We start from the raw sequence: 14,789 nt of genomic DNA, 5'->3' as shown, positions 1-14,789 counted from the left end.
CATGTCAGATTTAGTTGCAATATGTTATTTAAATGTGAGTTTGGCAAGCAGTTTTTGAGATTCCAGGATTCCCCCATTCACACTGATAGGACGAGTGAACAGACTTTCCCTGAAAGGGACTTTAATATGAGACAACATAGAAAGACATTTAGCGGAGTTGTGTTTTCATTTCAAGGTGCCCAATGGCATTTTTCAAGCCAAGTGAAGAATCTGACACATATATTAACAGTATCAACTACTATTAGCAAAGATGGTGAGCATAGCACAACCTTGAGAGCTGAACTTACTTTCTCGATCTTGTCCAGCCACTCCTTGTTCTGAGCAAGTTCTGCCATGAAGGTCTGATGTTTCAGCCACTTCTTATGAAGCTTCTGAGTCTCGTCGCGGGAAGTGTCCCGAGCCATTAGCATCTTCTCTGCCACCCAATCACCAATCTATGAAACACACAGAACCATAAACACATCATGTTAGGAATCACACTCATAACTCATAAAAAAGTGATTCTCTGGTCTATGATCTGATCCTCATTTTTCACATCTACATTACAAATGGATTTCAGACATACACTAACTTGAATACACCTCTTCTATAATAAATGTGTCATATATATATATATACACATATATTGAAATGACCTTACTGAAATTCAAACATGCACAATATATGATCAGCACAGAGCTTCCACCAGATCATATCATTTTTAAAATTACAACATACAGAAATCAACACAAAAAATGTAACCCAGTATAACACTGTTAAACTAATTTTACCAAATACTAAGAAAATGATCCTCAAAGTTTCCTACGCACAAGTGATCCCAGACAACGTACCACATTATCATTCCCTTACAAACCACAGTAAATTTTACTATATTAAATAGTAGTTGACTTCCTCCAGTAAATGTCAAGCAGTCCTGCTGTGTGAGATTACTAAATCTAAACCTATTTAAAACAAAATTGAATGATCATATTTGTACTAAAAATGAATTGCAGGACTATTTAAGTGAACTGCAAAACAACAACTAAGATTATTAGAAAAGTGAAAAACAAAATGATCACAAGTCACAGTACCTAAAATATACACTTATTTACATATTTCATAATGCTATATATAAAAATTGCAATATAAAAATAATGTTTTGGAAAAAAAGTCCATGAACATTATTTGTGAACTGGAGATACATTATTATGTCATGTTATAATTACCACCTGAATCAGGCTGTGAAGAATCTGTCAGTCGAGTTCCCAAATCCACATTGTTCATTATTCACAGAACACACACACACGAGCAGTCCAAAAACTGTGCTGGATGAAATATTCGAGACATGTGCAACTCAGCGTGCACTATTTTTGGACCAAACTAAATCCTTAAATGACTGTATTAAATCCAGTAAACGAGAAGTGGTTTACATCTTAGTAAAAAACAACAGAGAATCCCAAAAAAGGTACAAATGACTTGCAGTCTTGAGCCCGTGCAGAGGCCTGACTGAGTTACAGCGAGGAGAGAAATGAGCACGGCAGAAGTGATTATTGATGTTACAAACGCTAGCCACGGACAGAGAGAGAGAGAGAGAGAGAGAGAGAGAGAGGATGAGGGGAGCGTTTTCCCCTCCCCTTCTCGGAGCGACCCAGACACACTCTTCACCCCGCTTGTGTAGAGCCTTGCATCTCAAACAAATCCATATTGTCTTCTTTCAGTCCGCGCTGCCCTCTTTTATCTCCTCCTCCTGTTTTGTAATATAAGCTTGACTCAATACTGCGGTGCCTCTTCTGCCTGAGCTGAAAGACCCATTTCTCCCGCTGCAGCATCCACGGTGAGAGAAAAGCATACGGAGAGACAGATAGACGGAAAGAGAGGAAGAGAGACGACGAGGGAGGGGGAGAGAATCACATAGTGGGAAAGAGAGAGAGAAAGGGAGCCTACGTAGTTCTAAGCGTCACAAGGACAACATCAGGCTCTTTAAGCGGGCAAGGAAGCGAATACGAGTGATTGATCGAAAGGGAGAGAAACAAACAGAGGAACAGAAATAAGGGAACGAGTGGCAAAAGCTCATAATCTGACAGATCATAACACAACAAGGTTGCAAAAGGGGATTTTCGTAGTGATGCCATAGAAGAACCATTTTTGGTTCCCCAAAGAACCAAAGTAACCAGCTTTACTGGTAAAAGAACCAATTATCTTAGCGTGAAGAACATTTCAATACTCTAAAGAACCCTTTTCCACTATAAAGAACCTTTCTCTAGTCCCTCAAAAGACAACTGAAAACTCATCTCTTCCGTGAGCGCTTAACCCCATAAAAAAATGGGGTTTCCTTTATTCCTCCCTTATCGGGCTTATGCTACTCTGAACAATGCCTGAACTTTTTTAAGCACTTCTTGCATTGTTTTTGTCTCTTCACGATGACTCGCTTAATTTAGTCCTTAACTGTAAGTCGCTTTGGACAAAAGCGTCTGCTAAATGACTAAATGTAAATGTACTAAACACTTCAGTGACCTCTGCCCTCACGAGGCACCCGGAGCGCTCACTCATAGAGACATTTAGGTCAATCATGGTTATTCCTCAAAGAGACCCTGGAGGGAAAGAAGCAATAGATCCAAGGAAGAGCGAATGACCATCCAGGGACACGAGAATTAATTATCCAGTAATCTGATGGTTAACTACACCTCCACCACCAACAACACCAACTCCAGAGAGACATTTAAACTACCAAAGACAATAATGTGATCCTTCAGATCAGCAAACATCACTAAGGAACAACAACAGATAGCCAATAAGAAAAAGTGTCACATAAGCTGTTTATAATAGCATTCATTCGTACTAGTATATTGCACATTTTTGGAGTGCATGGAATGCTGAAGGGATGACATATTTTGTAGACCAAAACCTAGTTATCATTTTAGCATTTCTGTTTCCATTTTCCTGAAGTCAGTGGGTTTTTAAAAGGGTTTTTAGTTAAACGCCTAAACTAAGGTCTCTGGTGAACACACTCAAGATATTTTCATCAGCTGTACCCTTTTGAATTTTTAAAATCTTTTACTTGTCTTGTAAAAGGCGGTTGCTAGTGGCTAAATACATTTTCAACGTCAACTTCTATTTATTTATATAGCACATTTAAACACAACTTTGTTGCTCAACAAAGTGGACTTGTCTGAGACATTAAGGGCCCTATTTTAGCGATCTAAGCGCGTGGTCTAAAGCGCAGGGCGCAAGTTCACTAACTTAATCCACTTTTGCTAGTTTAATGAGGGAAAAATGGTCGGCGCTCCCGGCGCACGGTCTAAAAGGGTTGTCCCTATTCTCTTAATGAGTAATGGGTGTGTTTTGGGATTTACGTGCGTTAAACCAATCTGAGTCTCATCTCCCATTCCCTTGAAATGCCAGTTGCGCTCGCGCCATGGCGGATTCGCTATTTACATTACGGAATTTGATAGTGGAAAGACCGAAGCGTCTCCAGAGCACAAACGCAACTGCTCGTGCGCGAGGCAAAAGGGACAAGCCGGATTCCACCATATCTTTATGTACACAATAATAATCTTTTCTATTGTAATCCTTTTATTTTAAATATTGGGCATGTTTGAGTGCTGCTGCACGTCCCTGTGTGTGTAATAAGCAGAGTGTATGCGCGTTGTGGACCCGCCTATAGATGCACATTACTAACGCGCTCTTTAAATAACAAAAAAAAATATATTGACTTTAGACCAGGTTTCAGTCGATCAATGGCTCAGTCTATTTCTGTTGCTTCAAAATAGCAACACGCCAACAATGTGCCAGAACACACCTCGTTTTCAGACCAGCACGCCCATGGGCGCACAAATGGGCGCAAATGCATTTACTATTTAAACAACGTGGCACAGGACGTGAAAATGATAACTGCGTCGGGCTGAAACTAGCAAAAAACACTTGCGTCACGCTTGGCGCTGCATTGCGCCGAGTGTATGATAGGGCCCTGAAAGTCATCAGCTGAACAGGTAAACTCATCTACTAACTAGTCCGCATTTACAGCGTTGATGTGAACTTTCAGGGAAAATGTTTCTTGAATAAAGACTGAAAGAGCTGACAAAAGTTTAGAAGTTGTGGTATAGTTCGTTTATAGCCTACGTTTAGCTTTTTACTTCTAGTGATTTAAGCTTCAAAATTCATAAAAGTGTTTGTGAAGACATTTGTGAAGATTATCATAATGAACAAAACGTGTAAGAATCATAACTTTTTGTTTGACACAGAGCTCATTTTCTTCAATAATTCAAAAGCCAATGGAAAGATCCTACTGCGTTTCAGTCGAGGGAACCAGGGTGGTGCTAATCTCCAGGCTGGCCAGCAAAAATACATCAGCTGTGATTTTGTGACTTTTTTTTACTTAATTTTTTGATTGGACTGCAAAGGATTAAAGACGTTGTTACACAAAACTGGATTAATAATGCAAAACAGCAGTTTTATTTCTAGATGCCACTTGCAGAATTAAACATGCAGTGCAGTCTGGTTACAAGACAACAGTGTAGTCCTGTTTAAAATGCTCACTGTTGCATAGCATGTTCTGTTTCAGATACTACTACTAAAAAAAAAATCATATTCAGTGTATTTATGCATAGACTCTAGTATGCAGTGCCCGTTGATTCCCAGCATAGCCTGCCATAATGTTCAAAGCGTTTAATGCATACTATGCACGATACAGCCTACTATATGATACATATTATGCAAAGATAAACGTTTCAAACAGTATGCTGTTATCCAGGAAACAAACGGTCACACGATCTTGCTACGTTGCATGTTTCAGGGCTCATTTACACGACTATTTACAAAGAATCAGAGAATGCTACAAATCCATTGATTTTGATGGCGATCTCAGGGGGAAAAATGCATTACAATATTCAATACCATATGCTCTGGTCGTATAAGATTTTAGCAAGCATTTGGTTATTCAGGTTTTCAATGCACAGAAAATTTGCATTCAGTATATATATACACTGCATATGGCACAATTACATACATTCTGAATACTTTCCATTCTGAACACACACTGTTATTATGAAAAGGGCGACACAATGCTGTCCATAAACAATATGGCATTGTATATACTGGATGTATTTCCACAGTGCATTAGAGAAACAGATTCAATGCACTCTGATCATGCTGTTATAGTCTCCACACGTGCTTGACAGCTCTTAGTGAAGGCAGAGATCCGTCCTCATCCCTGCAGTGAACACAAACACACAAACACACACACACTCACCCACACACTGGTGAAGTTCTCTCTCTCTCTCCGCTGAATGAGTGATGAGGAGACCCGCTAAATAATTGAACGTGAGAAGGGAAGAACAAGCAAAGCCCAAATAAACCCGCAGGTTTGGGCCACACCGGGAGCCTCCTACTGTACAACTGCTTTCACACAGCATTTACCCACAATGCTCAGCTATTCAGAATCATTCAAAGACACAAACAAGATGCCACTCGGTAGGGCTGTGCGATTCATTGAATTTCCGTTTTGTTTCTTGCTTCCAACGATTATGCAGACGAGATAATTAAGATAAAACAATTATTGTGACGCATTCTGTTCCAAATGGTGAAATACACACAAAAATATGCCAAGATGCCACGTATTCATGTAAACACGCTCAGTTATGTCTTCAGTGAATGTAAACAGTTGGCAAAGGAATAGGATGCGTGTCATTAGATCTGTCTAGGGTGTTTTCACACTGAAATTCTCTTTAAAAGAACCGAATTCAGACCCCTTGAAGTGGACCAAGAGGTGGACCAAGTGAACAAGCATCTCCCACAGACCTCTTTGTGTTCATACTGTTGCTTTTTGGATCTAGTCCAGTTCAGTGGTTGACGGCTGACTCTATACCCTCCAAAATTTGATCCCATTCAGTTACATTGTATGTGCCTCACTGAAGCCAAGATTTGTATTTTTAAAGTACATTTTTATATTTATTTATTTATTATTATTATTTTGTAAAACAGCACATGAATTAAGTACATATGTAAGTGTCTGTCTATAAGTACACATGCCATTTCATAATTACTTCTATTGTCTTTGAAATAAGACGAATGTACTCACAAGCATTTATGATAAATAAACTAAAATATACTTGGTCATTTATATTGAAACTTGTGTCATGATTCACACGCATATAAAAATATATATGTAATTAATTACACTTGTAATGATGAAGTTACACTTTTAAAATATATACATTAAATGTAATATGAGACAATACCATAAGTACTTTACATGTGTCTTAGTGTGTTAGTCAGCACATCAAAATAAGTGTACTTATGAAAAATATGATTAAAACAATGATATAAAATGTATTTTAAAGTAAAACGTTTTTATCTGAAAAAGTCATGAAAGTGCTTTTTAATATTCTTTTCAGATTTTAAACACGCTCCAAGTGCACACTCAGTAGAATTAAGCACACTTCTTTTGTCCACGCTGAAGTCACAGTCAATGAACCATATCTGATGCTTAATATGCAAACATATGGAGCAGGATTTTCGACCAATGAAATTTCACTGTGGGCGGGATTACACAGAATGACACCACTGTAGTTAAAACCCAGTGAACAATAACGTCCTGTGGCTTGACTATATTGACCAGTTAGGGGGAAAACCCCCCAAAACATATCACTTTCACATCACATTTGGTTAGGACACTCTGTAACAGAAATATATTTTTATTACGCTACTTGCAAGAAATACTTTCTTGCTTTCAAAAACCTGCACTGTGGTGTACCAACACATGCATCTGTGCCAACTGATCATTCGCTTACAGAGGCAAACATCTTTTGGTTCAAAAATGATATCTCACACATTTTCCAAAGACAAAGTATGGCACAGTTTTTATTGTTTGTGCTCAGTTGGCACTCGTCCTACCTCATGGCAGTCTTGCAGAAACCTCTGGAGCTCCCACTGGTCATTGAGTTTATGAAGCCACTGCTGAGCGTGTTCACGGTTCTGGTTCCCTCTGTGAGGCACACACAAATACAGAAACTCTTGTATTATTCGTGCTAAAAGAATAATAAACTATTATCAATTAATCGAAACAGTGTTTTTTAGCGGAGTCTCTGTTTAAAGCAGAAGGTAGACTGTGCCATAACAGATTCCATACACAAATGCGCTTCGAAATCCAATTTCACGCTCCTCACTGAGACTGCATTCAGATCAGTGACTGTGGACTCTCAACGAGTTTCTTTGTTATGCCTCTATGGAAAACACATTTTAAATTCAACGCTGTCTATAGGAGCAGGTGCCCGTTCTATAACGCAGTGAAATGGAGGGCAGATACAGATGTCAGGTGGTGAGGTCGTCTTAGAAGAACAACAGCACTGCTTTTACAATGAAAGCGCAACACATTTGTATTACAAATGCTAAGTGATCACAGAATAGAGGTTTTGATATAAAGAAGAATGAAAAACAGTTTAACAATACAACAACTAGGTCATTTTTTTAAAGAAATGGTGCCATTTCTGAATCATTTATGACCCTATGACTACAACAGAAAATTAACATAATAACATACATAATTAACTGTATACTAAGCTTGGTCATCATATTTGATAAAGTCAGAGAACAATGTTTTTATATGTCAGGTAAAATAATTTTTTGGGGGGGGTAACACTACTTAAAGCCTTTGGGCCCTATTTTAACGATCTGAAACGCAAGTATCAAGCGCGAAACGCAAGTAAATTTGTGGGCGGGTCTTGGGCGCTGTTGCTATTATACTGGCGGGATAAATGACTCTTGCGCCCGACGCAAATCTAAAATGGGTTGGTCTGAAGTAGCTTCATTACTCATAGGTGTGGTTTGGGCGTAACGTGATATAAACCAATCAGAGCGTCATCTCACATTCCCTTTAAGAGCAGGTGCGCTTGTTCCATGGCGGGTTGCTATTATAACGGCGGGTTTGCCAGGCGCACGCCAGGAACGGTTCACAGCCGAGGAGACCGACGTTCCCGTCAGGGCCGTAAAACACAGAGAAGTGACATTGGGGATGGGAGAAACCCACCCAAATTAGCTTCGGTTAAACAGGTGTATAATAATTTGGGTAAATGTGTAAGCTAGATTTATGCCTATTTTTTCACATCTTCATGGACACAACAATGATTTCCCTCGTGTGTTAATATTTTTCCTTGTAATAATGTAGCCTATGGTTTGCAAAAATGAAAACTGCTGCTTCTGTGTAGATGAGAGAAGCAAAGTGTATGTGTGTTGTGCACACGCTACATTATGGCCAAGCATGCACCCTCAAAATAGCATCTGAATAATGCACCACTGACTTTAGACTAGGTTTTTCCTGGTCTGTGGCGGAATTGTTTTCTGGAACTGCAAAATAGCATCAGGGAACGTTTGCGCCGGAAACACGCCTCCTCTTTTCGCTGAACCGCCCCCGGGAGCGCAAGTTCATTCCCTAATTTACCGACGTGCGTCTGTGGAGGGAAAAGTCCGCTGTGCGCGGGTGCAAACTAGGAATGATACATGCGTCTGTGTACAAAGTCAATTGCGCTGGGTGCAAGATAGGGCCCTGATTGTGTAATGCATTATTAAAGGTATTCATAATGTACTTTATAATGCATTATATATTTTTATAAATAATTATAACCAAAGGTAAAATGCATTATAATACTGTATACACAGATTCCTTGTTAAATCTGTTTTAATGCATTATACTTTCTAAAGGTGTATTATAATGTCCTATAAATGTGGTTACAATTATTCATGAGACCATACAATGCATAATAAAATAATGAATGCATTAAAAATACTTTAAGAATGCATTATTACATAAAGGCTTTAAGTAAAGTGTTACCAAATTTGTTTTTCCATTTGAAATTTCATTTTAATAAAAAAATATCTAAATTTAGATTAAATTGAAGTAAATTGAATGTGATGTTTTCAGACGTACTTTAAAGTAAAACTTTTAATTTGACATTATTACAAAGTGCACTTTTAAAAGATGTACTTAAAAGTGTTAAAAAGTCATGAAAGTGGAATTCTATTAAGTGCAATAAAGTGGCCTTTTATTTCATTAACATTATATTATCTGCAAGTACAGCTTTTAAAACCCTATGATTTGAAGTGAACTACAAGAGCACATTCAATTTAATTAAGCACACTTCTTTTTCACAAGGGCCGTTTAACCCCAAAACATTTAAATGTAACAGGGTTGACATATCTTTTGAAATAGAAATGTCATGGATTATTAAAACATATTATGCTTATACATGGTAACTAATAACTTTTGTTACTTTGTAAGGCTGTAACCACAGATTTAGGATTGGGGTAATAAGATTCGGCCATTGAAAAACATATTTGTTGACCACTAATTCTAATATTGGAGGGTAATGTACTTGATAAAGCAGTTTTTCCGCCAAACGAAATCCTGGAATATTCAGGTACAAATAGCACTGTTTCCTGAGAATGATCCAGCTCTACGGGGCTTAAATAGTTCACCCAAAAATGAAAAATGAAATACTTCTATGATGGATAGATGCACTTTTTTACGGACTTTAAAACTGAAACGGCCATTCACTGCCATTATAAAGCTTAGAAGAGCCAGGACATTTAATAAACTCAGATTGTGTTTGTCTGAAAGAAGAAAGTCATATACACCTGGGATGACTTGAGGGTGAGTAAATCATGGGCTAATTTTCATTTTTGGGTGAACTATCCCTTTAAATATCATTATCGGGCTTTAGTTTTTACCTGTTAGAGAGTAGATCCACTCTCTCTCTAATGCGCTCTGAGTAGATGTTGTTCTGACTGATGAGGCTCTCTCCCGCCTCTATGACAGCTTTAATGCGGTGCAGGTTGAGCTCCATGGTGGTGGTAAAGTCCTTGTGCTTTTTGATGGCTGCCTCCACGGTCTCCACTGTGGTGGGAAGCTCCACATGGGCCAACGCTGACTCCTGAGGAGAGGAGAGGAGGATAGGCTCAGATATACAGAAGGCATTTAAAACGAGGCCAGATCAATTACACTAAAAGCAAATCCATACTCATGGCCAATGGCAAACTGTTGGTGGTACTGCAATAATAAACTCTCTATGCTCCCATATCCTTCGGTAGCTATGTTTCCATCCAAGGCTGCGAATTGAACTTATGTGCAAAATATTTCATAAAGCATTTGCGAATAAAGCAGTGTTTCCATCCCATGTGTTCAAGAGAACAAAATCGTCACTTCCTGGGAAATTGGCACAAAATATCTGTAATAAAAAGGGAAGTTGCTGCAGTCGGGTGAGAAAGTGTCGCTTTTTTTTCCCTACATCATAAATGACTTGCAATGACGCTGTCATGTTATCTTGTGTTCAGATGCCTGATGTTTGTGAACGCAATCGTGTGACAGTTCTGGAAGGTCATTACATCTAATCATTTTGAGGACAGATTTTGGCTCAGGCATTTCAGAATGACCAATATAACATTTGAGATGCTGTACGATGCAATTGGTCCACTGGTCAGTCCAGTTATCCAATCACATCCCATGTTGAGGAAAAGTCACGCAGGTTTTTTGTGCTTCCATCATATTTTATCCACATCTTCTAAAAGGATAAAAAAATGTATCTGCCTTAATTGAGCACAATGCGCATTTTTAGAATTTATGCACAACTTAGCATTTCCATCCAGCGTTTTTAATGCGATATTCCAAAATGTGCATAAAAATTGGATGGAAACATAACTTGATGACTCTAACATGTGTTCTAACTCGGTCAATTCTACAGATGCATTTAAGACAAAGCTGGTCATTAAATATTACTATTGTCACACTTTAGTTTAGGGTCCAATTCTCACTATTAACTATTACCCAGGACCTCAATAAACTCCTAATTTACTGTTTATTAAAGTAGTTGTTAAGTTTAGGGATTTGGGTAGGATTAAGGAATGTAGAATAAGGTCATGCAGAATAAGGCATTAATATGTGCTTCATAAGCAACTAACATTAATAGTGAGAACTGTACCTCTAAACTAAAGAGTTACCATAACTATATATTAATTATAACTGTATTTAACTATATTTTACCTTTCTTCAGCCCTGCTTTTTTTTTTTTTTTTTTTTTTTTGCAATTTGTTTAATATACACTACCGGTCAAAAGTTTGGAATACATTTTTTTTTGGAAAATGTGTTTTTAAAAGAAGTCTCTTCTGCTCACCAAGGATAAATTTTGTGAAATATTATTACAATTTAAATACTATTGAAATACATTTTTCTTTCAAATGCCTTTTATAATATAATCATCTATTAAATGAATGAAGCAAAACAATATTGAAGTATTAAAACAATAACTGCCAACTGTTTAGTTGTCCTTACAATGTTCTCGCGCAGAAAGGTGAAGCTCAAACACTCTTAAGGAAAAGAAAAGAGGCTAATGAATGTCACTGCCATGTGTGTTTAGCACAAACCCGTTCATGCTCGATGACATGTATTAAAGTGTGGATTCAGAGGGCTCTTATTCTGCGCCCGCAGGCAACAGAAAGCCAAAACCAGAACAGACACAGCTTCTAACATACACCCAGACAGGGTGAGGAAATACATGTCCTCTGACATTTAAACTGCATTTAAGATATTTTTATGAAGTGATGACCTAACATAAAAGCAGCAAATGTCTCAGAATAAGAACTGAGCAATGACCTTAAATTGCCCTGATGCTCCTGACATTTACAAATGTGACCCCCAAAAAATCAGTCAGATCAATTCTAGTCTCCTAATTGTCAGCTTACGTCATACATGAAGTCCTTTCATATATCAATCGTTTCTTATGAGATCTAAAGGAGAGCAAATGCAGACTTTTTCAATGATTTTATTTCCAATTTTGCACTTATTATGCATTTTTCGTTATTTGCATTTGACTTTTCCCTCAGTTTTTCCTCATGTCCGAGGGTGAACTGGTTTCCAGTAAGCACACATGGCAGTATTCAAACTTGCTATGCTGTGATCGCAAACTGTGCTCAGATTTGCCAAGATACCAAATTCTGTAGTTAAAAGTAAGTATCTTCAATATGTACATTTCTCATTAGAGTCTTTCAAATCTGAACCATTACATTAATAAATGAAATTATTAAAAATGTATTTTTAATTTTATGAGAAACATTTGAGACAAATCTGGGAATTAAATGTAACTGTATTTATATACATCTAAACTCTCATCTGTCCTGAAACTTTTCTAGCAATTTGTTTAAAAGTTTGGAATAATTCAGATTGTTTTCATGTTTTTGAAAGAAGTCTCTTCTGCTCACCAAGGCTGCATTTATTTGGTCAAAAACTGAGAAACGGTAATACTGAGAAATGTATCTTATTACAAATTAAAATAACCATTTTCTAATTTAATGTATTTTTTCCTGTGATCTGATCTTTTCAGCATCATTACTCCAGTCTTCAGTGTCACATGATCCTTCAGAAATCACTCTAATATGATGATTTGCTGCTCAACTATTATTTGCCACTTTTTTTTTTGAAAAACACCATTTTGTAGAAACCGTAGTACAGTACAATTCAAAAGAGGTAATTATGATTTAAAACAAGAAAAAAAATTAAGACATTTATTCAGCAAGTGCACATTAAATTGTAAAGACATTTATACTGTTACAAAAGATTTCTATTTCAAATAAATGCTCTTTTCAACTATCAAAGAATCCTGTCAAAAAATGTATCACAGTTTCCAAAAAAATTGCGTTATGAAGCATAAATGAGACCTCGATCCATTCAGATTTCTCAGCTATGAAAGAGCAAACTCTAAAAAAAATACCATTTTAGGGAAAAAATACCATTTTAGGTATTTATATATACCGATATAAGAGGTGTGAGGGGCTTCACCTGGTTATTGAGGAAAGCCTCCGCCTGCTTGACGTCCCGCAGGAAGAGATGGAAGATGTGAGCTTGCACCAGCACCTCCCTCCTGCTCTCCCACATCTCCAGAAGTTTATTCCAGCCCACATCCAGCTTGTGGAGCCACTGTTGCAGAGCTCCATGAGGCAGCGGCGCTTCCTCGGACTCCAAGAGCTCATTCACGGACTGGAGGCGCTCGTAATCCTCTTCATACCTTCCGATCTCCTCCTTCAGCGCGGCGTGCTGGTTTATCAGCCGTTCCGCGTCCTCTAAAACATTGGGAAGCTCATCAGAAGCAGCAGATGTCTGAGTCTGAACCAGCCAGGTGAGAAAAGAATCCAAGTCTTGGATGAACTGCTGCAATCGACCAGCGACGGTTAAAGAGTCCTCACAGCCTTGCAATGTGCGCTTTAGTTCCTCCCACTCCACGCTGATGCCCTCGAAGGGAACCAGGATTTCCACGGCCTTGTCGGGATGTGATGTGGCGAGCTCCTCCGCGTCCTCCTGAAGGTGAAGGAGCTTAGGCTCGAGAACGGCCAGAGCTCCCTCCATGGTGGAGAGCCGCCTCTGCAGGGCCAGGACGCTGCCCAGGTCACTGCCCACATACTGCGTGGCATCTATGGCTTTCCGTTTGTCCTGAATCTGGGACTTGATTTCCGTACATTCAAGTAAGTAGTTCTGGATGCGCAGGATCGAGTCCAGGTGATCTTTCTTCTGCTCGACCAGCTCGACGATGCGGTTCCACCTGTGATGCGCAAAAAGAAGACAATTGAGCCTATTGTTGGATTGATCATTGCGTTTAAAGACTCTTTATACACTGATCTCTGATATATTTCAGGTCATCAATATGCCAGCACACTCCTAGTAAACGTTGAAAACAATAGCTTTTTTCATACATAAGTGCTCTTCTCTTCTGGGAAAATGGCCCCAAAATATTGATGACTCATTGTTTACTGCAGGGTTATTATAGTTCACTAAAAATAAAACCATAAAACTTTCCAATTTTCATTACTTGAAATAAAATAAATGTTAACTGAAAAATAAATGATTGAATGAATGAATAAATATATATATACATACCGGTATATATAATTTTATTTCAGCTTCTTGCCAAAGGATTTACATTCTCATTTAGTTTAAGTTTTTGTACTAAAATAACTGTTAACACTTTAGTTTAGGTTCAAGTCTCACTATTAACTAGTTGCTTATTAGCCTGCATGTCACTAGGATATTGGCTATTTATTAGTAATTATAAAGCACATATTAATGCCTTATTCTGCATGACCATATTCTACATCCCCTTAATCCTACCCAATAGCTAAACTTAACAACTACCTTACTAATTATTAATAAGCAGTAATTAGGAGTTTATTGAAGAAAAAAGTTGTAGTTAATAACTAAAACTAAAAATGAAATAAAAAATACCAACTATATAGACATTAAAAATGTTCAACTGCATTTAATATAAATTTAAACTGTAATACATTTAATTCAATTGTCAGTAACATGCAAATAAGTGTTCGAAAACATTATATTCAGTTCACACTTAATGATATTCTTTTAAAGTGTATTATTTTGTAATAAATTCTTGTTTTAAAAGTATGCTAAACTGTACTTGTTTTTCACCAGGGAATGCATTAATTCAGAATAACTTTGCAGATAAAATTTGTCCCAACATCCCATTAAGTTCATATATATCATACTATTTTATTCCACAATCTAGAGTATGGCTTGAATGATAGATAATAAAAATAACTTGCTTCCAGAAAACATGACTCAGTCTGAATCAGTTCTCAGTTCATGGATAACACACACACACATCAAGGACCCACCCACACAAACACACAAAAAGCGGTCCAAGGGCGCACCGGTGGGCCACAGCTCAAGGTCTGAGACACAATATCACAAATCAAACACAGGGCACGCATTTAACGAAACATACTTTTAAATACACAGTGGCATTATATTTTGAAGAACA

General features: G+C 37.7%; 1 protein-coding gene across 4 annotated transcripts in view; it reads right to left on the bottom strand.

Moving 5' to 3' along the window:
• Positions 1-14,789, bottom strand: part of sptbn4b (spectrin, beta, non-erythrocytic 4b) — an 83,602-nt gene that overhangs the window by 34,665 nt on the left and 34,148 nt on the right. For all 4 annotated transcript variants that reach the window (XM_084409085.1, XM_084409086.1, XM_084409087.1 and 1 more), the window contains exons 16-19: positions 12,800-13,556; positions 9,700-9,902; positions 6,871-6,961; positions 288-434 (exon numbers count right to left, since the gene is read on the bottom strand). In XM_084409085.1, coding sequence (XP_084265211.1) covers positions 288-434; positions 6,871-6,961; positions 9,700-9,902; positions 12,800-13,556 — 1,198 coding nt within the window. The remainder of the gene's footprint in view (positions 1-287; positions 435-6,870; positions 6,962-9,699; positions 9,903-12,799; positions 13,557-14,789) is intronic.

The sequence above is a fragment of the Rutilus rutilus genome (genome assembly GCF_951802725.1).
Source record: "Rutilus rutilus genome assembly, chromosome: 5".
NCBI lineage: Eukaryota > Metazoa > Chordata > Actinopteri > Cypriniformes > Leuciscidae > Rutilus > Rutilus rutilus.
Note: the sequence above shows the minus strand (reverse complement) of the source record. Positions and strands in the feature narration are given on the sequence as shown.